General features: G+C 44.5%; 1 protein-coding gene and 1 pseudogene across 4 annotated transcripts in view; both read right to left on the bottom strand.

Annotated features, from left to right (window-relative positions):
• LOC309625107 (uncharacterized protein) overlaps positions 1-25,354 on the bottom strand; it is a 758,084-nt gene that overhangs the window by 463,326 nt on the left and 269,404 nt on the right. For all 3 annotated transcript variants that reach the window (XR_014242324.1, XM_082384282.1, XM_082384283.1), the window contains exon 3: positions 3,833-3,932. Coding sequence is in view for 2 of the 3 variants with exons in the window: in XM_082384282.1 (XP_082240408.1) it covers positions 3,833-3,932 (100 nt within the window). In the remaining variant the exon portion in view is untranslated. The remainder of the gene's footprint in view (positions 1-3,832; positions 3,933-25,354) is intronic.
• On the bottom strand, positions 9,611-14,310 carry LOC309625115 (WW domain binding protein VOPP1 pseudogene; annotated as a pseudogene). Its single transcript has one exon. The product of its transcript is annotated as a WW domain binding protein VOPP1 pseudogene (transcript).

Here is a 25,354-nt window from a genome sequence, read left to right as displayed (position 1 = left end):
CTTTCTGCTAGGGTTCTAGATGAGATTTAGCTTCTGCTGATAAAATGCACTCATGTGCAGAAAAGAAGTAGGGTCATTCTCTCTGGGCAGTGGTGACTGGTGAGCATGCTCCCACAAACACAAGCTTTTGCAGTGGCCACCCTCCATGGTACACTGTCTGATGACCAACCTAATGGGTATTGGGCAGCTGTCATCATGCTGGCAGCATTTTCCTGACCTCTGGGTGATAGTAGAGAGTAGATAGAAGAGAGAAGGAAGGCACTGCATTCAGTGAGGTGGACTGAGTTGCACGCCCTTGGCTGGAAGAGCTCCAGCTTCTTACCCCCACATTTTCTCCCCCCAAAAATAGGGTCACATGACTGAGACACTATTCCTTATAAATGAACTTTAAAATGATATTGTATTAGAATGACTGCTGTTCACAAATCAATCAATGTAACCCATCATATTAATAAACTCAAGAGGAAAAGTCACCTGTTTGTATCAACTGATACAGAAAAAGCATTTGATCAAAATTCAATGCCCATTCATGATAAAAACTCCCAGAAAAGTAAGATAGCAGTAAACTTTCTCAATTTGATAAAGAACATTTACAAAAAACTTACAGCTAACATTATATTTAATTGTAAAGGACTGAATGCTTTCCTCCTAAGATCAGGTCCAAGGTAAGGATGTCTGCAAAGATGTCTGCCCCCTCCACTACTATTCAGCCATGATCTAGCCAACTCAATAAGGCAAGAAAAAGAAATAAAAGGCATACAGATACAAAAGGAAGAACTAAAACTGCCCATATTTGCAGATGCCATTATGGTCTGCAGAGAAATCCCAAGGAATCTTAAAAAAATTCCTTGAACTAATAAGTGCATTCAGCAAGTTCACTGATAACAAGATCAACATAAAAAATCAATTGTAACAATGGAAAAATTAATTGTATTTCTATATCCTAACAGTGAATACATGGGAACAAATTAAAAACACAAAACCATTTATTATCGCTCAAAAAATACAGCAACGGAGTGACTGCTGTTCACAGGTCTCTCGGCTACTAGAGAGCTCTCCACCCTGACTCTAGTAAAGAGGTCAGGAAACCTTGAGTAAGGTTGGAGGTATTAATTTCGGGCAGTTAATTACATTCTTTCAGCATCCATCTCCCTGAAGTTTTCACTGGGCAAATCCTTCAGGAGGACATCCCCATTAGCTATTCATTTTTCTTCCTCACTGACTGGAGAATGAAGTGACTGTTGGCTGTGTCACACAACTCGTTGAAATTCACCCCTGGGTGAAGTGATCCTCAAATAATTACCAAATGTAGTTCAGGTAACTGAATTAGTGAATTACCTTGGTTCCTTTGAGATGAAAGACTCTTTAGGAATGTGAAATACTTCGGCTCTTTGTTATTTATAACCTGAACAATGAAAGAACCCAAAGTAGTATTCAATATGCTCCAGGAATGGGATGACTAAAATTAAAGAATGCAATTGGTTTTCATTTTCCATATTTTTCATTTTCTCTCCTTTTCATTTCAATAGTCAGGACTGAATATGACAAGACATCAAATCCCCTCTGATGTTAATAAGGCATCAACTATGGAGCTCTGGGAAGAGAAAAATTCAGCCGAAGTGTGACAAGTACGTGGTTCTCCTCCTTTCTGTGATTTATTACCATTTCCTCTCACCCACCCTATTACACTACTCTACAGGTGAAAACCTCCTCCCTTGCTTTGTTTTCTTCTGCCTTAGTCTAATTTGCCAAATTTAAGAGTCTCAACTACTCTTCCACCCTTCAGACAAACAACTGCTCCCATCAGTGGTCTCCCATCAGAGAAACGCAGGATGCCCTCGGCTTAGTGCTCTGCCCTGGGTGCGAAGAAGACAGAAGCCTAGAGGCGAATCCCAGGCAGACAGCTTGACCTGGGGTGGGAGGAGTGGGAAGTGGTGGAGATGGGGCTGAGGTTGGCAAATCAAGGCCCAGTCTACCTGAGGTTGGTAGAGGGCTGAAGATGGTGGCGGAGATGCTAGGCTCTACTCATGCTGGATATGGGCGTACTGCATTTATTGAATCCAATTTACAGTTACTCATTTTTAGTTTTCATTTTTTAAAGCATTTAGGGCTTTCTATTTCTCTCTCTTTTCAAATATCTTTTTAAGCGTAATTTATTTATTTTGGAACGGGAATAGGTAATACATTCACATAGTTCACAATTCAAAAAGCATTCAGTAATATACAGTTAAGACTCCCTCCCACCTACATGCTCCAGCCACCCAGTTCTCCCTTCAGAGGCACCAGCATCATCAACTTCCTACTTTTCCTTGCAGAAATATACAAGCAAATTTGTATAAGGCATCCCCTCACCATCTTTTATTTACACACATGATGACTCACTACTCTGTTCTGTACTGTGCTTTTCTCACATAATATATCTTAGAGATCATTCCACACCAGTATACAAAGACCTCCTCAATCTTTTTTATGATAAATAATAATCCATTATGTTAACATATCTTCATTTGTCTAACCACTCTCCCATTAATGATCATTTCCATTATTTCCAATTTTTTTATACTACAAACAGTGCTGTAATGATTAACCTGTCAATAAGTGATTTCCACATATAGGAGTATGTCTGTAATTTAATAGAATTGCTACTAATAGAATTATTATAAATAATTCCTGTAAATAGAATTGCTAAATCAAAGATTATGTATTTGTAATTTTGATAGATATAGCCAAATTGCAAATACCTGTCACCTGACGCAACACCCTTTGCCCATTTTTCTATTGCATTATTGGTTTTTTTCTTATTGATTGTGTAGCAATGACTTAAACTATGTTTCCTAATTTGTCCGTTGACTTTTGACTCAGCTATGATTGTTTTTGCATGGATACATTTTTAAAAACACGGTTGAGTTTTTCAATCTTTTATTTTATGACTGCTATAATTTGTGTCATATATTTAAAGGTTTTCTGCAGTCATAAATTACAACAAGAAAATCTTTTATGGTTTTTTCCTATTTTTATGGTTTCATATTTTTCTATTTAAAATCTGTAACCCATCTGGAATTTATTTGGTAAGATTTGAGGTACGGCTCCAATTTTAGTTATGTATTTATTGTTACAGCTAACTACCCTGTTGTCCAAACATCATTGATAAAAATCCAGTGTTCCCAGTGATTTGAAATGAGACCTTTATCATATGCTAAATCCCTATATGTTTTTGGGTCTACTTCTTGATTTTCTATTCTGTTTTATCTCTCTATTCATGTGCCAGTGGCACCCTAGTTTGATTTTTAAAAACGTAACTAAAAGGAATTGTACGTCAATTTTTGAAACTTTATGTATCTCCTTAAAGTAACTCTTCCTTTGGGTTAGTGATCCATGGAAACAAGGTTTCCTGTCTGTGTCTTACAATATTGTTTACTTTCCCTCAGATAGCTCAGGACTAGATTTTTCTTAATCTTCCAGGAAATGAAATTTAGCCTCTACCATCTGAGTGGCATAGTCAAATGCATGGCATAACCTTGGGCTTATGAGATGACCATAGGAATAGCATATTTTACCTTTCCAAATCCTGGTGCATAACAGGGTCACAAGGACCAGGCTCTTTTATTCCTGTGGTCATCGCTTTAAAATAAAGTTGTATACTTAATGAATATTTACTATACGGCAAGTTGCTTCGGTGAGGATGCTTTTGGCTTCAAGTCATAGAAACAGATTCAAACAGCCTTTCACAATAAGGAAATGCATGAACTGCGGTAACTAGTTCTCAAGGAGTAGGGGGTTGGACAGGCAGTGTCAGTAGCCTGGCCATGTCATTACAGATCCAGCCTCTTACCATTTTGTGTTCCTCCATCCTCAGTCGTTGGGTCCATTCTCAGGCTGATGGCAAGATGGCTTTGGCATTTCCAGGTATCCCCTCCAGACATGAAAACACCCTGAGAAAGAGACAGCAGCTCGTTTTGTTCTCTTTCTTAGGAGCAAGGGAACATTTCCCTGAAGTCTCCCATGTGTGATTGGCCAGAATTGGGTGACATTCCCATTCCCAAATCAATCACTGACAACAGGAATGTGATTAGCTTAAGGCCAATCAGACCCACCCCTGGGCTGGGCAAGGGTGAGTTCCCTCCAAGGCACATGGCTGCTTGAAGAGGGTGAACATCTGCACAAAACCTGGATTCTCATAGTAATGGAAGTGGGTAATGGATGCTGATAATGAGTCTGCCCCATCCCCCTCTCTCTTTCTCTCTCCTGACTGGTTTCCTTTGCAAGACATCCAACAATGTCCCCCTTCACACACACTTAGTGTTTGGTCATGTATTAACTGCAAACTGAAAAATTCAATAAACACTCATTGAACTCATACTATACGCCCAAAATGTATGAGGAGCTGAGGACTAGAAGAAGGAAAGACAGGGATCCTGATCTCAATGATTTAATGGGAGGCGCAGAAAAATTAAGGAATTCCTTAATTCCTTAGTACAGTGATAAGTGCTATGTATTGATACATAACTTAAGGGTGCTATGGGAGTTCTAAAGAATGAGTAACTTCACAGGGAACTTCATGGTAAAACAAATGGAATATTCCAGCTGAGCTTTGAAAGATAAGTAGGTAATCAAGGAAGAAGAACATTCAGGCAGGGAAATTAGCTAGTACCAAGGACCAAGAAGGCATTGGCCTGGCATGCTCAGGTTACTATATGTGTTCTTTATGTCAAGCTATTAAGTGAACATGGCAGTGAGGCACTGTTTTACCCAAAGAATGAAGGTGCCTGGGGGAGTTTTGAGGCCTGGTTAGCAACTTTGGTTTTTACTGTTTAAGAGACATCATCAGTGGATACCATCCCTAAGAAGTTCTGAGAGAGGTTAAAGCTAATTGCAGCATTCAAACACAAACAGCAGATTATTAATCAACTTTCTGAGGTGACAGACCACCTCTCAGAGACCCCTAAATCTTTCTTTCACTTCACAAGCAAGCTTCTTGCAAACGATATCCATACTAGCAATCTTCTCACCTCCATTCATTCCTTAACCTCAACCCACTGAGGTTAGCAATATGATGGTTGTTCCTGCTAAGGTCACCAGAGGCCTCAGTAAATTGTAAGACACAAAGTAGAATAAAACCAACAACAACAACAATAAACCCTCTTACATCCTGCCTTCCAATCACATGAACTATTTATAATTCACAAATTACATTGGTTAATACATTTAGAGACCCCGGGCACTGAAAGTATGAATTCTTTCTCCCACTGCAGTATAAAATTAAAATTAAAAGCAATCCTAAATCATAATTTTTTCCATAAGGACTTCATTTTTTTAATAAATCATATTCTTTCAAAAAAAATCTTTCTCTGGACCCCTGTTTTGTTGCTTATTTAAGCACATGCCCACCAGTTGAGTAATCCAGCAATAAAGATATTCATACCTTGTTTGTAGTAGGTTAAATGACGTCCCCCCCAAAAGATATATTCACCCAGAACCTCAGAATGTGACCTTATTTGGAATAAGGGCCTTTGCAGATGTAATTAAGGTGAAGATCTCTAGACAGATAATCCTGGATTAGGGTGGGCCTTAAATCCAATGATTTGGATTTAAGAGAGAGAAACAGAGAATCACAGAGACATGTGGGGAGAACACCACATGAAGATGAAGACAGAGATTGGAACAATGCATCTACAAGCCAAGGAATGTCAAGAATTACTGAAACCCCCAAAGCTAGGAGAGGAACATGGAACAGATTCTCCCTCAGAGCCTCCAGAAGGAACCAACCATGCTGACGCCTTGATCTGAGACTTCTGGCCTCCAGAACTCTGAGAGAATAAATTTATGTTGCTTTAAGTCACTCAGCTGTAGTAATTTTTTATGGCGGTCCTAGGCAACTAATACATTACTCCATAACAATTTGAATTAAAATCAGGTAACTTTTGATTATAAGAAACTCAGGAAGAGAGGAATTTATTTTAAAGAACTGCAATCTCACAGGACACAGAGATGAGAAATTAAGCCTCTTGCTTTTGGAGCTGGGAACCAGGGCAGGGAAGGAAAGTGACTGTCCATCGCTCAAAGTCATCTAATAAACTCTCTCGTATTGCTCCCTCTGTGAGTCATCCCATGCTGTCCCCTGGCTGTCTTCCTTTGCATCATCGCTCTCTGGGTGCGTGTGGCTCTTCAAGGTGACTTCAGCCCCAGTCTCTGTAAATTTAAAGTTTGTTCCCCACATCTAACTGACTTTGTCTCTCAGCAGCCCAATTACAAATTGTCATGTGAGAAACTGGGTTGGCTCAACTTAGAGTTACCTAAGGGCTAGCCCCCCGACAAGCCATCCGGTGCCCATCTCTGGCCCAGTTATAGCACATGAGAGGTGGAGCCCCGTGGCATGAGTGCTGTGCCTTCCAGCCTTTGGGCCAGAACTCCCACTGCAGAGGTCACAGTGGTGTAGGCAAAACTTGGCCCCTCTGGTGCAATCTGGTCATTTTTCTCCCTCCCTCGCTAGACTATGAACCCCTAGAGGGCAAGAATATAGGTCGCAGTGCCTGGGACATGGTAGATATTCAAGATGAGTCGGTTAAATACAAAGGAATTAGTTGAGCTTTGTAGAACTGCAAGAAAAAGGTAAATGTTTATACCGCTTTCTCTGTTTCTTCTTGACAAAGTGGGCATTTTAAAGCTGACTTCCCTTCCTTACCTCATTCTCAGAAATAGCAAAGAGACTATCTCTGGATATTTGATAAAATGGCACTCACAAAGCCACACAACCTCACTGCGGTCCCTGATCAGTGGATCTAAGGTAAACAGTTCCCTTACCTCTTTCTCTCTCTCCATTGGTGTCCAAACTCCCTAATCTTTTGGCTGGTGCTATGATCCTTCTTGACAGAGAGCTCAGGGAAAGAGGTTGTTTGAGCCATTCTTTGCCTCTTTTTCCTTTTCTTTTCTTCCCTTTTAAAAAAAATGGATTTTTCCCCACAGAGATCTTTTTTCCCAAATTTTTTAAAATTTAAGTATAGTGATTTACAATGTTGTATTCATTTGAAGTGTACAGCAAAGTGAGTCAGCTATATATATACATATATATATATATATATATAGAGAGAGAGAGAGAGAGAGAGAGAGAGAGAGAGAGAGAGAGAGGGAGAGAGAGAGAGAGAGAGAGGGAGAGAGAGAAGATCTTATTTTGACAACACAATCTTGTGTAACATTCTTTCAGGAGACTGCCTAGTTTCTAGAAACTTTTCCTTTGCTTTAGCTACAGCTAGTTTGTTGAGACCCTTTCCTAATAGCCTCTCCCTTGGGTCTAAACTTCCCCAAGTACACAGTGCTGGGCCAGGGCCTGGTGGAGATCAGAAATAAAAAAGGACCAGGAGAAGACATAACCTCAGTCACTACAGATCTCACAAAGTGTGGGGCACCCAGCTGGGCCAATCCAGAGAGGGCGCTGGAATCCTCAGGGCGTCATCTGCATGAGATTTGCAAACCAAAAGGATCATCGTCCTGGAACCCAAACGTCTCAGTCAGGTGGGGAAAAGCTGATCATTATTGTGCTAATCAGATGGACAGGTTTAGCTGAGGCAGGGAAGGAGAGAGAGGGGATAATTCTTGAAACCATTCTCTTTCTTCCAAGTCCAGTAGCCCTCCTGGCTCAACTGAAGGCCCCCCAAATTGTCATTAAAGCTGCCCCAAAGGAGAAATATTGGAAAGGGAGCATGTGTAGGGACCTTTTAAAACCCTGCAAGGCACTGACATCATGATTCCTTCTGTGATGAATCAGAAGTACAGAAAACTAAGTAAAATAATTTGTTCCCAAACTGGAGCCGTTTCTAAATTTAAATGTCAATCATCTCTTCTCTTCCAGGTATGTACCAGCAAGAGGCAGCCATGGGTGCTGTCAAAAGACTGTGTAGAGATTGGTTCAACATGGCAGAGTAGAAGGACATGTGCTCACTCCCTCTTGCGAGAGCACCAGAATCACAACTAACCATAACCACTGGGTGGGTGACTCACAAACTGGAAAACAATTATACCACAAAAGTCCACCCACTGGAATGAAGGTTCTGAGCCCCACGACAGGTTTCCCAACCTGGGGGTCCGGCAACAGGAGGAGGAATTCCCAGAGAATCAGACTTTGAAGACTAGCAGGATTTTGACTGCAGGACTTCAACAGGTCTAGGGGAAACAGAGACTCCACTCTTGGAGGGCACACACAAAGTAGTGTGTGCATCAGGACCCAGGGGGAAGGAGCAGTGACCCCAGGGGAGACTGAACCAGACCTACCAGCTAGTGTTGGAGGGTCGCCTGCAGAGGTGGGGGGTGGCTGTGGCTCACTCGTGGGACAAGTACACTGGCAGCAGAAGTTCTGGGAAGTACTCCTTGGTGTGAGTCCTCCCAGAGCCCATTAGCCCTATCAAAGGGCTTGTAGGCTCCAGTGCTGGATTGCCTCAGGCCAAACAACCAAAAGGGATGAACTCAGCCCCATCCATCAGCAGACAAGCGGATTAAAGTTTTACTGAGCTCTGCCCACCAGAGCAACACCCAGCTCTACCCACCACCAGTCCCTCCCATCAGGAAACTTGCACAAGCCTCGAAGACAGCCTCTTGCCTCACCCACCAGAGGGCACATAGCAGAAGCAACAAGAACTACAATCCTGTAGCCTGTGGAATGAAAACCACATTCGCAGAAAGATAGACAATATGAAAAGGCAGAGGACTATGTACCAGATAAGGAACAAGATAAAACCCCAGAAAAAAAACTGAACGAAGTGGAGATATGCAACCTACCAGAAAAGGAATTCAGAATAATGATAGTGAAGATGATCCAGGACCTCGGAAAAAGAATGGAGGCAAAGATCGAGAAGATGCAAGAAATGTTTAACGAAGACCTAGAAGAATTAAAGAACAAACAGAGATGAACAATACAATAACTGAAATGAAAAATACACTAGAAGGAATCAATAGCAGAATAACTGAGGCAGAAGAATGGATAAGTGACCTGGAAGGCAGAATGGTGGAATTCACTGTTGCAGAACAGAATAAAGAAAAAAGAATGAAAAGAAATGAAGACAGCCTAAGAGACCTCTGGGACAACATTAAATGCACCAAAATTCACATTATAGGGGTCCCAGAAGGAGAAGAGAGAGAGAAAGGACCCGAGAAAATATTTGAAGAGATTACAGTCAAAAACTTCCCTACCATGGGAAAGGAAATAGCCACCCAAGTCCAGGAAGCACAGAGTCCCAGGGAGGATAAACCCATGGAGAAACAGGCTGAGACACATAGTAATCAAACTGACAAGAATTAAAGACAAAGAAAAATTATTAAAAGCAACAAGGGAAAAACAACAAATAACATACAAGGGAACTCCCATAAGGTTAACAGCTGATTTCTCAGCAGAAACTCTACAGGCCAGAAGGGAGTGGCATGACATATTTAAAGTGATGAAAGGGAAGAACCTACAATCAAGATTACTCTACCCAGCAAGGATCTCATTCAGATTCTATAGAGAAATCAAAAGCTTTACAGACAAGCAAAAGCTAAGAGAATTCAGCACCACCAAGCCAGTTCTACAACAAATGCTAAAATAACTTCTCTAAGTGGGAAACACAAGAGAAGAAAAGGACCTACAAAAACAAACCCAAAACAATTAAGAAAATCATAATAGGAACATACATATCAATAATTACCTTAAACATGAATGGATTAAATGCTCCAACCAAAAGACACAGGTTCGCTGAATGGATACAAAAACAAGACCTGTATATATGCTGTCTACAAGGGACCCACTTCAGACCTAGGGACACATACGGACTGAAAGTGAGGGGATGGAAAAAAATATTCCATGCAAATGGAAATCAAAAGAAAGCTGGAGTAGCAATACTCATATCAGATAAACTAGAGTTTAAAATAAAGAATGTTACAAGAGACAAGGAATGACAATGCATAATGATCAAGGGATCAATCCAAGAAGAAGATATAACAATTTTAAATATATATGCACCCAACACAGGAGCACTTCAATACATAAGGCAAATGCTAACAGCTATAAAAGAGGAAATCGACAGTAACATAATAATAGCGGGGGACTTTAACACCTCACTTACACCAATGGACAGATCATCCAGACAGAAAATTAATAAGGAAACACAAGCTTTAAATGACACAAAAAACCAGATAGATTTAATTGATACTTACAGGACATTCCACCCAAAAACACCAGATTACACTGTCTTCTCAAGTGCACATGGAACATTCTCCAGGACAGATCACATCTTGGGTCACAAATCAAGCCTCAGTAAATTTAAGAAAACTGAAATCATATCAAGCATCTTTTCTGACCACAACACTATGAGATTAGAAATCAATTACAGGGAGAAAAACGTAAAAAACACAAACACAATGAGGCTAAACAATACGTTACTAAATAACCAAGAGATCACTGAAGAAATCAAAGAGGAAATCAACAAATACCTAGAGACAAATGACAAAATGAAAACACAATGATCCAAAACCTATGGGATGCAGCAAAAGCAGTTCTAAGAGGGAAGTTTATAGCAATACAATCCTACCTCAAGAAACAAGAAAAATCTCAAATAAACAATCTAACCTCACACCTAATGGAACTAGAGAAAGAAGAACAAACAAAACCCAAAGTTAGCAGAAGGAAAGAAATCATAAAGATCAGAGCAGAAATAAATGAAATAGAAACAAAGAAAACAATAGCAAAGATCAATAAAACTAAAAGCTGGTTCTTTGAGAAGATAAACAAAATTGATAAACCTTTAGCCAGACTCATCAAGAAAAAAAGGCAGAGGACTCAAACCAATAAAATTAGAAATGAAAAAGGAGAAGTTACAATGGACACCGCAGAAATACAAAGCAACCTAAGAGACTACTACAAGCAATTCTATGCCAATAAAATGGACAACCTGGAAGAAATGGACAAATTCTTAGAAAGATATAACCTTCCAAGACTGAACCAGGAAGAAATAGAAAATATGAACAGACCAATCACAAGTAATGAAATTGAAACTGTGATTAAAAATCTTCCAACAAACAAAAGTCCAGGACCAGATGGCTTCACAGGAGAATTCTATCAAACATTTAAAGAAGAGCTAACACCCATTCTTCTCAAACTCTTCCAAAAAATTGCAGAGGAAGGAACAGTCCCATACTCATTCTACAAGGCCAGCATCACCCAGATACCATAACCAGAAAAAGATACTACAAAAAAAGAAAATTACAGAGCAATATCACTGAAGAATATAGATGCAAAAATCCTCAACAAAATACTAGCAAACAGAAATCAAGAACACATTAAAAGGTTCATACACCATGATCAAGTGAGATTTATCCCAGGGATGCAAGGAGTCTTCAATATATGCAAATCAATCAATGTGATACACCATATTAACAAATTGAAGAATAAAAACCATATGACCATCTCAATAGATGCAGAAAAAGCTTTTTTTTTTTTCACACCCAAATTTATTTTTATTTTTGCATACATAGGAAACATGACCCTACCAAAAGAACAAAAAAGAGAAATGAGCCAAGTGTTACAAGAGGAAAAGCATGCACCAATCTGCTCCCAGGTCACTCCTAGCCACACACTCTACGGAACTCTATGGAACTTCACACACCAGGAGCTGGACTGGTTCCAAGCAGTGGGCACTGTCCACTGACAGCACGGGGGGAAACAGAGTGGGAAGGAAATGTCACTGCGAGTGGAATTTCCACACACAGTGTCAGTGCCCACAGTAGTGGATTCTCACCCAGGTTCAAGGGAAAACAAAATTTATCTCACACAAACGTGAATATAAAATTGTTGAGTGCTACCTAAATCATCCAGTCTCAAGATCATTTGCTATCAAAAAGATAAACAAAATTTTGTCATGGACATTTGGGTGCCTACTCAGCTGCACCCAGCCCAACTCCAGGGGCAGCTCTCGGGCGCTTCCTCATCAGAACAGTAAAGGGAGAAGCTGGACCTGAAAATGCAAAATGAATGACCTGGAGGAAGAGGAACTTTTGGACCCATGTAGTTGTCCTGGGTTGTCAACAGCAAATGTTGTGCTTTGTTATCTCATTCGAATCAAGGACTTGAGTGCGGGAGGTACTGAAGTTGGGTACAGGAGTTCAGAGGTCACACTCGGTGGTCAAAGACACCGGCAGCAGCATCCGTGTTCACAGTCTGTTTTCATGGTGTTCATCTGGCTCCAAGAGCATCCCGTGGAATCCCCGGGGAGGCTCCCAGACTTTCCATCCTTAGAAAAGGTAAGTCACTGTGGCCACATCCTGATTCCTCACTCCTACTCCATAGACGTGTCCCAGTAGAGCAGGGACAGGGTGACTAGGGCTAGGGAATGAAAACCCTCAGTACCCACTCGAGTGAGATGCCCTGATGCTCAAGTTCAGTGAGTGACAACTTCTCAAGAGGCTCTGTTTAGTTCCTTTCAAAAATAAGCACCCTACCCCCACCCCCCACCACTATACATACAGGGACCTACATGTCTTGGCTACGCGGCTTTGCCCTTCCTATACATGACCTGTCAGGTCTCAATCTGGGTTTAAATACACGATCGCGGGCATTACTCACTATGCAGAGGAGCAGGACTCCGGCCCCCTAACAACCCCAGGACTACCTGTGATCCCAGGGCCAGAGAGGTTTCTGAGCCAGGGTTTGCATTTCCAACCAGATCTTCTTTATTCTAATTTTGATTAACTCCTCAGTGAAATCTATTCAGTCCTTTTTGAAGAGATCTCTCTGCAGTCCTGGGGTTTTGCGTTCCCGTCTTTTTCTTAGCAAGCTCCTCCTCTTCAGAGCCCGGCGTACACCTGCTGAGATCAATCAGCCAGGGCCCAGGCCTGCCCAAGCCAGGCTTAAGCCACTGACTGCACCCTGCTGGGACACCTCGCTCCAGGGGCCGATGTGGCTTCCCAGCCGCATGTGCCTCTCTGCTTTGAAAGTGTCCATCACAACCCACCATCAGAGCTACCTCAGGGGAGGGCGCAGAGGTGCCTGGCCGTGATCACAGGCCAGAGAGCTGCTGATGTCCAGGAAGGACTCGGAGTCTGACCTCAGGACAGGACCCCACACCACCTTCCACAGGACACACTAAAAAGGGCTCGAACATTTTTTTCCCCAAGTCAGACCAAGAGCTCATCAAATGCAATGTCCGGTTTGAGGCAGGGGGCAATTTCCCATGAATTTAAATAACTTTCCTTAGTGATTTTCAGATAACTATAGACATCAATTTGGCCTCATTCCGGATCCCCATCTCCTTGAGGTGCAAGCCGTACCCAGGGCTCTCCCAGCCCTGGCTGTGCAGAGGGCAGCTCTGGTCTTCAGGAAGGGGATGGAGAAGAGAGGGCTCAGAGGCTGCACCACCAACGCCTGTTTCTCTGACAGCTTTTTGAAGAGGAAGACTGTCGGGCATGGGGCTCACACAGCCGGCCCTGTGGGGCCTCGTTTCAGACGGGCCGCCTGCCGTGCGCGGGCCTTCTGGGCGGCCCGGGCCCCTCCTCGCATTCATGCGTACTCACCTGCACGTTCCCTGCCTCACCTTCCGCCAGGGTCTCTCCCCTGAGGGTCTGGGCACACTACCCTAGGCGGTCAACCCTCGGGACTCTCCACTCGGCCAGAGCACAGATTACATTGGAAACAGAAGCAACAGAGGAGACACAGGGTGAATTCAAATACTCATCCTCCAAGGAAAACTTGAAAGGAAGCTGTGCTTGCTTTGAAGATATCGAAAAGGAATTTGCCCTTAGTGGCTCATAAGACCATTCCTGGAAGTGAACAGTGATGGGGACAGGGAGGGCGAGTGACAGCCTCTCCCGGCCTCCCCGGCCAGTTGCACAGGCAGGTGCCAGGCAGCTCCCGGCTACTTGGCCTTCACCACCTGTTCATATGGGGGCAGTGGCGTGCTGCAGTAGGAAGGGGGTGGTGGGTAGGCTGTGTTTCCCTGGGGTGAGTTGGGTTGGACCTGGAAAGCCATCGCCACAGGGTTCCCAGCAGGATTCATCCCTGGTCCTCCAGGGTCGGTGTAAAACGGCAGCCCCAGCTGCTGGGCTCCTGGAGTGGGGTTCGGGGGCTGCCTGGTGTAAGACATGTTGAATGCCGGCTCCTCGATCAGCGGCAGGGGGTACATGCACCTCTGGATGAGGAAGCCGGCACCACAGCAGAAGAGCATGCCCATCATCAGGAGGAACCAAAAGTACCACAGCCTCTGTATGGAGAGGGCCTGCACACAGCACCTGGAGCCTCAGCAGTCCTCGCAAGGGCGGCATCTGTTTGCTACACATCCTGTGGGCAGAATTACAGTGGTTTCCTTCTGGGGAGGCCCTGTAACCGGATGACCAAAGACATATAATATGTTGGATAGAGTCCTTCAAAATACCAACAATGCTTTTGGGCCTCTGTGCAGTCCATGGGCAGCCCCAGCAGCCGCACAGCCACACTCCCGGCCAGGCAGCCCATGGCTGCGTATCCTCCTGGTCGCAGGCGCGGGTCAGCAGCACGACCCCCGTGAGGGGGCCAGCCAGCTGGCAGGCGGGATCCCAGCCGGGGTCGCAGGGGCTTGGGCAGGCGGGCGGGGAGCCGGGCTGAGTCACGCAGCTCTCGCCGCGTTTGTCCCCGGCTCGCGTGTCAGAAAAAGCTTTTGACAAAATTCAACACCCATTTATGATAAAAACTCTCCAGAAAGTGTGCATAGAGGGAACCTACCTCAAAATAATGAAGGCCATATACAGCAAACCCATAGCAAACATCATTCTCAATGGTGAAAAACTGAAAGCATTTCCACTAAGATCAGGAACAAGACAAGGATGTCTACTCTTGACACTATTATTCAACATAGTTTTGGAAGTCCTAGCCACGGCAATCAGAGAAGAAAAAGAAATAAAAGATATCCAAATTGGAAAAGAAGAAGTAAAGCTGTCACTGTTTGCAGATGACATGATACTATAAACAGAGAATCCCAAAGATGCCACCAGAAAACTACTAGAGCTAATTGATGAATTTGGTAAAGTTGCAGGATACAAAATTAATGCACAGAAACCTCTTGCATTCCTATACACTAACAATGAAAGATCAGAAAGAGAAATTAAGGAAACAATCCCATTCACCATTGCAACAAAAAATAAAATACCCAGGAATAAACCTACCTAAGGAGGTAAAAGACCTATACTCAGAAAACTATAAGACACTGATGAAAGAAATCAAAGATGACCCAAACAGATGGAGAGATATACCATGTTCTTGGATTGGAAGAATCAGTATTGTGAAAATGACTATACTACCCAAAGCAATCTACAGATTCAATGCAATCCCTATCAAATTACCAGTGGCATTTTTTACAGAACTAGAGCAAAAAATCTTAAAATTTGTATGGAGACACAAAAGACCCCAAAGAGACAAAGCAATCTTGAGGGGAAAAAATGGAGCTGGAGGAATCAGACTCCCTGACTTCAGACGATACTACAAATCTTCAGTAATCAAGATAATATGGTACTGGCACAAAAACAGAAATATAGATCAATGGAACAGGATAGAAAGCCCAGAGATAAACCCACGCACCTATGGTCAACTAATCTATGACAAAGGAGGCAAGGATATACAATGGAGAAAAGACAGTCTCTTCAATAAGTGGTGCTGGGAAAAATGGACAGCTACATGTAAAAGAATGAAATTAGAACACTCCTTAACACCATACACAAAAATAAACTCAAAATGGATTAAAGACCTAAATGTAAGACTGGACACTATAAAACTCTTAGAGGAAAATATAGGAAGAACACTCTTTGACATAAATCACAGCAAGATCTTTTTTGACCCACCTCCTAGAGTAACGGAAATAAAAACAAAAATAAACAAATGGGACTCAATGAAACTTAAAAGCTTTTGCACAGCAAAGGAAACTATAAACAAGACGAAAAGACAACCCTCAGAATGGAAGAAAATATTTGCAAACGAATCAACGGACAAAGGATTAATCTCCAAAATATATAAACAGCTCATGCAGCTCAATAGCAAAAACACAAACAACCCAATCAAAAAATGGGTGGAAGACCTAAATAGACTTTTCTCCAAAGAAGACATATAGATGGCCAAGAAGCACATGAAAAGATGCTCAACATCACTAATTATTAGAGAAATGCAAATCAAAACTACAATGAGGTATTACCTCACACTGGTTAGAATGGGCATCATCAGAAAATCTACAAGGGAACCCTCTTGCACTGTTGGTGGGAATGTAAATTGATACAGCCACTATGGAGAACAGTATGAAGATTGTGTAAAAAACTAAAAATGGAATTACCATATGACCCAGCAATCCCACTACTGGGCATATACCCAGAGAAAACCATAATTCAAAATGACACATGCACTCCAATGTTCATTGCAGCACTATTTACGATAGCCAGGTCATGGAAGCAACCTAAATGCCCATCAACAGATAAATGGATAAAGAAGATGTGGTACATATATACAATGGAATATTACTCAGCCATAAAAAGGAACAAAATTGGGTCATTTGTAGAACCGTAGATGGACCTAGAGACTGTCATACAGAGTGAAGTTAAGTCAGAAAGGGAAAAACAAATATCGTATATTAACGCATATATGTGGAATCTAGAAAAATGGTACAGTTGAACCGGTGTGCAAGGCAGAAATAAGAGAGACAGATGTAGAGAACAAACGTATGGACACCAAGGGGGTATAGCGGGGGGCAGGGGGGTAGAGGTGGTGGGATGAATTGTGAGATTGGGATTGACATATATACACTAATATGTATAAAATAGATAACTAATAAGAACCTGCCCTATAAAAAATAAATTAATTAAATTAAATTTTTTTTAAAAAGGCTGTGTAGATGGTAGACCCTACACACACAAGGCATTATAACACTCATACTCATGCTCACATATTCACACACACACACACACACACACACACACACACACACACACGCACGCACACAAAATGCCTGCAGCTGTCCAGAGAGATGAATGGCCCAATTGCCCCGCAACCAGTACCCAATTCCATGGCGACTGGATTTCCAGAAAGCCAAAGCTGAGGGAGGCTGGGGTCCTCGGTGTGGGAATAACTGCCAGGGTCCCCATCAGGTACCCAATAACTGCGAATGAGTGGACCTTATGAACAAATGGGGCCACTGGGCAGTTTGACCAGCATTAAGACAAAGCCAAAGCAGCTCATCTGGAGCCTTGTACATCCACAGAAATGGTCTAGCCAGAGGCAGCCAACATTGAACATGGGATCTCTTCTCCCTGGAATATTACCCTTCCACCACACCCACCCCTTTCCCAATTCTCCCCTCACCCTGGTGAAAGCTCACAGGCAGTGTCCCACCCACGCTAGCTCACTTCCCATTCACTCACTCATTCAGCAAACACTAACAGGCACCCACTGTGTGTCAGTCAGTGTGCCAGGCCCTGGAGAGACAGGGAGGCCAGACACAGCCTGCTTCTCAGCCCTGCTGGGGACAGGGAGGGAGCCGTCCCTCTGTTCCTCTCATTCCGGGCACGCTCCACGCCAGGCCAGCTCTTCAGAGAACCATGGCTTCTCCATTTCTTCTTCCTGAGGCCTCACCCTCTTGCAGGAGCAGCAGCTCAGAAAATCTCTGTCCTTTCACTTGCATTATAGGATTTTTTTTTAAATAGCACCAGCAGCCTTACCTTCCAAGAAGCCTGTTAGGCCTTGGCTAATATTTACATGTATTTGCATTTCCTTTGTATACACGGCTGGGGAAAGAAAGGGTGGGGAAGGGAGTTTTGCCAGGGAATGAAAATGCACCCTGGGCCAATCCTCAAAGTGCTCTTGCAATTGCCAACTTAAAATCAAGATGCAACTTGTTTAGCTAAAATTCAGGTAATTTCTGTCACTCCTACTCTGGCTCTTCTTCCCCTGCAAACTCGCAGCTCCTTAGCTGGCCTGTGCATCCGTCCCATTCATGTGTGAGGGAGCTGTAGTTGGTCTTGGGCTTATACGCACTGGAAATTTTCTTTTCCTAATTCTGCAGGTTTGGGTCATTTTCAGAGAGCTCTGTGGGCACCCTCTGGTGGCTGACCGAAAATTTTACCTGCAAAAATTACAGTTGAACTGGGAAGGCTTTATTTGGCAGTCAGGCTCTGTGGCTGGATGGTGGACATTGTGAGTTTATCCGCTGTACTCTGTACCACCTCTTTCATCACACGATACATGGCTGGAACCGTGGCTCTGCCCTCTCAGAAGGACTGGAGCTAAGAAAGGGCAGAGCTAAGACACAGGGCCTCCTTGTGGGCGCAGTTTTTCCAGATCAGCCTGGGTGAGGAGGATGAGGGCAGCACTTCCTCGGGCTCTCAGAGGACTCACCCCCGGAGAAGCCATTGCATTCCCGGAGCAGGCCAGCCTTGAACAGCATTCTTCCCGGAGTTCCCGCTCCTCCGCTGGTCCTAGGGGCAGCCATTCCTGAGAATCGTCCTGGTCTGTGGGGAAGGGCAGGGACGGGAGGGAGCGTGGAGGAAGAGAGGCAGGAAGGAAAACTCTCCACCTGAGGATGACGCCCCAGGCCCTCAAATCAGGGGATCTGATGAGCATAGCTGTTCTGTCAACACGATAAGTGCCCGCACCTGATTTTCCTTAGCTCGTTCTCCAAGGATTTTATTAGTCTCAGGAGAGTGCCCAAAGTCAGCTCAGGTTGCCTTCATTTTGCAAAAAGAGGTCCCAGGAGGTTAAGGACAAATGTGACATCACCCAGCCTGTCAGCGCAGGCCAAGCCTGGAGTTTTCTCACCTGCCGGGTTAGGATGCTTTGATATTTACCTGCAGCCCCTGTGGTCTCAGTCACCTGCGCCCCGCACTCTATCAGAGCAAACCACTCTCAACCAGCAAACCGTGACGAGACCTCTGAAGAGGAAGATCTTAAAGGAAGGGTACACTTTGAGGCACAGGGAAGTGCCGTGTCACAAGTGGGTTCCAGAAGCTGGCAAGAGAACCAGGTGGCTCAGATTCCAGATTCTGCAATCTTAGGCCCAAACCGTATCATTTACCTGGAAACAAAGAGGTGCTGTCTACCACGGGCAGCCTTCTTTATTGCCACCATTTTTCATTTGCTTTCTTTCAAAACCAGGCCCCAGGGCACAAGGGAAGCCCAGCTCCCGATGAGCCATCAGTCACCCCACACTGGTGGTGGCAGCCCCGTTCTGCCCGGCTGGGTCTGAGAGCACCGCGGGGGCGGCGGGAACATGTCGTTGGTGGGCAGCCCAGAAGCTAAGATGTGACTGGAGCAGAACAAGAAAAACAAACAGAACAAAACAAAACCCAGTGTGACCACACCTGTGGGAACAGACCGTTCAACTACACTCAGAACAATTAATCCGGAGGCAGGGCAGTCCAGGGAGCTCCTGTTGAATCTGAACTGAGCATGTGGGTTTCTCCCTCTAACCTGTGCTTCCAGAAGAATGAAAATACTATTGCGAGGTCACTACGTGCCAAACACGCAGGATGGAGTAGGTATCGTGCTCATTGCAGCTAAAGGAGAGCTGCCGCCCACTCTAAACCCTTCGTACGGATTACCTCGTTAGTCCTCGTGACAACCAAATGAAGGAGGTACAGCTAATCCCCCATAAAAGAGGACACTGAGACAGAGAAATTAAATAATCTGCATCATGCATATTGCCAGTGGTGGAGTCAGGATTCAACCCTGGCCATCTGGCTTCAGAGCTGGTGCTCTTAAACCACTTCACCCTGTGGTTTCCTCCAGTATGTGCTAAGAGCTCATTGAGCCTTCATAAAAGCTGCACATAGTATGTACTAGCACCCCCATTTTACTGATGAGAAAACAGAATCATAGAGGAGCTAAATAAGGTTATACAGCTAGCAAGAGGCAGAGCCAGAATTTGAATCCAGGTAGCTAGACTGCTGAATCCCAGCTCTAATCATCACATTCTACCACCTCCCTTTAAGCCAGGGCAGTTTTCCAATGCTCCCACTCACTAGGTTTTGCAAAATTCCTGCTGGATGTTGGCAAGTGCCACTCTGGCTTTGCGGCTCACCCCAGAGCCCAGGGAGTGGCCCTCCTGCCCTCCCAGAGGCAGATGTGAAGGGGCACCTGGCCCTCTGCACACTGCTCCAGGGATTTCCCCCCCAGGAGCCAGTGGGTTCACTGCCACTGCTGACTAGCAAAGTAACCTGAGTCTTGATTCTGCCCCGGTCGCCTGGGTTTGTCTATCTGGGGCTTCAGACCTGGGAAGGTGTCCCTCTCTCCTTAGCCAGATTACTCCTATTTCCTTGGAAGCACAAATGTTTATTTTATGGGACATAAAGGCAGAGCCAGTTCCTTCACTGGGTATCCGGCTCCCCAGGGCTCCCCCTGGACGGCCACTCAGGAAATCGGGAAGGCGGGCTCAACCCCAGCGCTGCTCTGAGGGGCCAGCATCCATAGGGTGTTACTGCATTTTCCATTTGAATTAACGTTGATTAAATGCTGATTAGATCAAACATTTAGCTGTTTGATTAAGAAATATCTCAGGCAGATTTTTCTCCTTTCTGGCTTATTGATCACATACCTGGCTACCTTCCAAAAGAGATTCTGGCCTTTGTCTTTTAAGGTTCATGTTCTGCTAGGTTGAGTGGCTGAGTTGTATCAAATGGGATCGACACCATGACACCAACTTTAAATTGCCTGGTGCCTGTGCTGGCTGTCTCCCATCTGTCACTCCAGAGCTCCCTTCACGCTTCTCCAACCTGCTCTGTGTGTGCGCCAGGGGGCTGACCTACAAGGACACATCAATGGGTTCCTTATCCTCTGGCTTTCGTTGGGTCCATTCGATGGAGGTCACTGGCAGTAAATAAGTAGGCAGGAGGTGAGAGAAGCCAAGGGGGTTGTCCCCCTGGCTCTCTTCCTGCCAGGCTACCATGGATTATCTGTGTCCCGCCACTGAGGCCACAACTCATATATTCTAGTAACCACTGATGGTTATAAACTACCCCCAACACTTCATAGCTTTAAACAACCGCAAACATTTATTTTACTGATGAAGCTATAACTTGGACAGGGCTCGGTGGGGCAACTCATCTCTGCTCCACGTGGCATAAGCTGGGGCAGCTTGACTAGGGTTGGAGAATCCACTTCCAAGATGGCTAGCAAGTTGGTGTAGGTTATGGTCTGGGCAAGCTTAGGACTGTTAGCAGAGGCCTCAGTTCTCTAGGTGGGCCTCTACTTGGGGCTGTTAGACTTCCTCCCAGCAAGTTGTCCATGTTCCAAGAGCAAATGTCCAAAGGAAAGGAAATGGAAGTTTCCAGTCTCTTAAGACCTGGGCCTGGGAACAGATCCAACATCACTTCTGCCATGTTCTATTGGTCAAAGCAGTTGCAGAGGCCCCTCTGATTCAAGGGGAAAGAACATAGACCCCACTCTTGATGAAAAGGGTATCAGAGAATTTTATCTATCTTTAATCCATCACATTTTATAAGTGCCCCTCCTATGGCTATTCCCTCCAGGTTCCAATAACTGGTCTCCTCCCTTGCTCCACCAGGCCGGGGGTGGAGCAGCTCGCTCCCTGATAGTGCTTGCCCAAGGTGCTACACCACCCCTGGTTTCCCTAAACCCTGATCACACATCTGTAACAGTCTCTTCACTAAACTCCCCCTCAAAACATCCAGTTGGAGTGTGCCCAGGTATTTGCTGGGACCCTGGCAATGTTTCTCTGTCAAGTTCTTCTTTGCCCACACAGGAATATCCCATGAGCCCACCCTCCTCAGGACCTTTCCTCCCAACTCCCACCAGCCCCCATACTCCCCACACTCCAATCTCCTTTCAACTTTACCTAGTACTTTCCTTCTGGCCCTTGGAAGACCTCTGCTCAGTCATTAACTGCGGTAATTTATCAAAATAATTCGTGCTTCCATGCTTCCAGGGTGCTCAAGGCTTCATGCCCACCTCTCCCAGGAAAATGGTTACACAGTTATAGAACTCTAGAGTTAAATCTAAATCCAAAGAGAAATGCCTAAAGATAAAAATTTGTGACCCTCCAATTAAGCTAATAAGGGTGTCCTTTTGGTCAAGCTAGCCTTTCAGATTCCCCTCAGACCACACAGACAACCTCCAAACCTTCCTGCTCTTAGCCTCCCCTAGACATTTACCTTGACCTTGGATCCCCAGGCAGAGATTGACAATCTATTTTCCTTTCCTTGGCTTTTCCCTGATGACTCTCATGCCTTCAATGTGGGAACTGTAACTGATAAATTCAGGACCAGGGCCAAAGGGCATATTTACTGCCCCAATGCCTCATTTCATTCAAAGACAAGTGTATTTCCAGCAATTGAGAAGGAACAAAGGTTGTATTTCTATGACACTGTAAAAGATAGCATTTTCTGGATTCTTATCTGGAACTCTTGATAGTTATGGTATCTGTCACGTACTTAATCAGCAGAGACGAGAAAGGCAGCACTAAACTATCTCTGAAGCACTTTCTTATCTTCTATTACTTCCCGAACTTTTCATTAATTAATTCATTGAAGAAATATTTATTTGAACATTTGCTGAATGTGGCAGGCACTGTATGAAGCACTGGGAACAATGATGAGCAAAAACGGACTAAAAGATACATGACAAAGAATTACACAGATAAATGCGATATAACACACTGTGATGCCAGTTTCCTTGTAACATGAGGGTGTATAATAGGGAGATAGTGGTAATCAGTGAGGTCAGGGATAGGTTTCTGTCACCCTTAAGTTCCACTAATGCTCCCGCCCTCTACCAAGCTCAACCCTGCCCTGGGATAATGTAGAACAGATAAAATGAAAGTGTTAGCCCTGTTGCTGGTAGCCCTGAGCTGCTGAGCGCTAGGGACCTCCACCTACAGCAGCCCTGTCAGGTCCCTAGTCAAACCCACCCACCCTTTGAGATATCAGGAGAACCACTCCCATCGGTGGCAGCTATGTGGAGTCTGTCTAGGGCTTCTTCTAAAGCACAGTGAACCTTGTTTCACAGTGACACATCCAGGTCTTCCATGATGTCTACCTGTTGCCATGTCAAGTTGTCTAAGGTCTCTCTACCAAGCAGTCCCAGCCCCATTTACCAGGATGCCTCAGAGGTAATGTTGCCAGAGATGAGAGTGGCGTATCTGGCTCAACTCTTTGTCCAGGTCTTTTTTTTTTTAAATTGAAGTATAATTGATTTACAATGTTGTGTTAGTTTCAGGTGTACAGCAAAGTGATTCAGTTATACATATGTACATATGTTCTTTTTCAGAGTCTTTTCCTACATAGGTTATTACAAAATACTGACTATAATTCCCTGTGTATTCAGTAGGTCCTTGTTGGTTATCTATTTTATATATAGTAGTGTGTATCTGTTAATCCCAAACTCCTAATTTATCCCTCCTCACCCCCTTTCCCCTTTAGTAACCATAAATTTGTTTTCTATGTCTGTGCATCTATTTCTGGTCTGTAAATAAGTTCATTTGTATCATTTTTTTAGATTCCACATATAAGTGATATCATGATATTTGTCTTTGTCTGACTTACTTCACTTAGTATGATAATCTCTAAGTCCATCTATGTTGCTGTAAATGGCATTATTTCATTCTTTTTTATGGCTGAGTAATATTCCACTGCCTATAGATACCACATCTTCTTTACCCATTCATCTGTAGATGGATATTTAGGTTGCTTCCATGTCTTGGCTATTGTAAATAGTGCTGCAATGAACGTTGGGGTGCAAGCAACTTTTCGAATTAGAGTTTTCTCTGGATATATGCCCAAGTTCAGGTCTTTAAAGAGCTGGGTTTTATACCTTCCCTGATTCCATGTGCTATAGGATCCTATGGAAGTCTTTCTGCCATGAAGCTGGGTATTACTATCCTGATATTTACTTTTAGTTGCTCCTCTCCTTATAGCTAATCATGGGGGAAACTACACATTTAGGCAGTATCCAAGGTTCTCTGGGCCCCATGTTCACTCTGTCTTCTAAGGAGAGCCAGGCGCAGTGGGCAGCCCCCCGGGGATTCTGTGTCCTCCAGATGCTGCCCATGTTACTAGAGCAGACACCCCATCAAGCCCTGCCCTGCCCTGCTCCTCCCTGCCTGTGTGCGCAGAACGTGTGTCTGCCTCGCAGCTGAGGCCCACGTGTTAGGATGAGTGTTCCCATCTGAGGATGCTAGTCTAGTAAGGCGACAAACAGTTGCTGAGAGAAACATGAATCAGAATTGGATATAAATGCTGGTGCTGCCACGTACCAGCTACGTGCATTTGGGCACCATCCTGAAACAGCCTCAGTTTCTTCATTGGCCAAAACAATGAGATAATCATTTCCACCTTCTAAGAATAAATAAAATAACAGCAACCTTACACAATGCTGGGAACCCAGGGAGAGGAGGACTGCATCCTGAACACTCTGGTGGCAGAGAAGTCAGACCCTGCAAAGAGCACCAGGGTAGGGGCTGAGTTAGGCTTTCACGTGCAGTGGAAGTTCAAGGGCTGTGGCAGGAGGAGGCCTGCCAGATCTAAGAGATTCTGTCAGTCCGAAGGGAACAAGTGTGGATATGGGCAAGGTTTCAGACAGAGCGGGCCCACTGCCCTAAAATGCTGCACTGACCTTGACTCAGGCCAGCCTGTGCACGCCCGCCCCATCCCATGGGGAAAAGGAGGGAGTAACATTGACAAGTGCCCCACGCTCCCCTAGAAAGAGCGAGCTAGTGCCTCCCCACTTCTGGGACCACCCACAGGATCTGCGAAGGGGTCTAACACCACCAACACCACCAGCAAATGGACCTTGACGACCCCTCCAAGCTGAGTCCAGAGAGGAAGAGCCTCCCTCTGCCTGGCTTGGAAAGAGGCTGCAAGAGGCAACAGCCACTGGGGCTCTGTCAGCACAGCGGGCCAGCTTTCGGAGGGTCTGAATAAATGCATGCTGTGCTGCGCGCCCAGAGGACAAGACTGCCTCTCTTTGGGTGACCTTGCTGCCAGCAGCGGCTTTGTTAGCCGTGGACTTTCATCGTATTCAAAAGAGTCTACATTTGAAAGAAGTTAAGCTGAAGGAAGCTGGGAAAAAAGGAGTCAGAAGAAGCCCGCTGGGATAGCATAACCCTTCAACCAAGTTGTCACCCGGGGCCTAAGTGGGTAGTGGGCAGTACACAGAGGGGGGCTTTCTCTCTCACACACACTTTGCCAAAAGCAAGGCTTACCCGAATCACCGTGATCATCATCGCCGTTACTGAGAGTTGACCATGTGCCTGGAACCTTCCTGAGCACTCCCCACCCATCGTGGCATTCAATCCTCACAACCACTCCGAGGTAAGTGTATCTCTGTTATACAAACAAGGAAACGGAAGCTCAGAGATGACAGAGCACCAGCCCCGGG

The sequence above is a fragment of the Balaenoptera borealis genome (genome assembly GCF_965194805.1).
Source record: "Balaenoptera borealis genome assembly, chromosome: 3".
NCBI lineage: Eukaryota > Metazoa > Chordata > Mammalia > Artiodactyla > Balaenopteridae > Balaenoptera > Balaenoptera borealis.
Note: the sequence above shows the minus strand (reverse complement) of the source record. Positions and strands in the feature narration are given on the sequence as shown.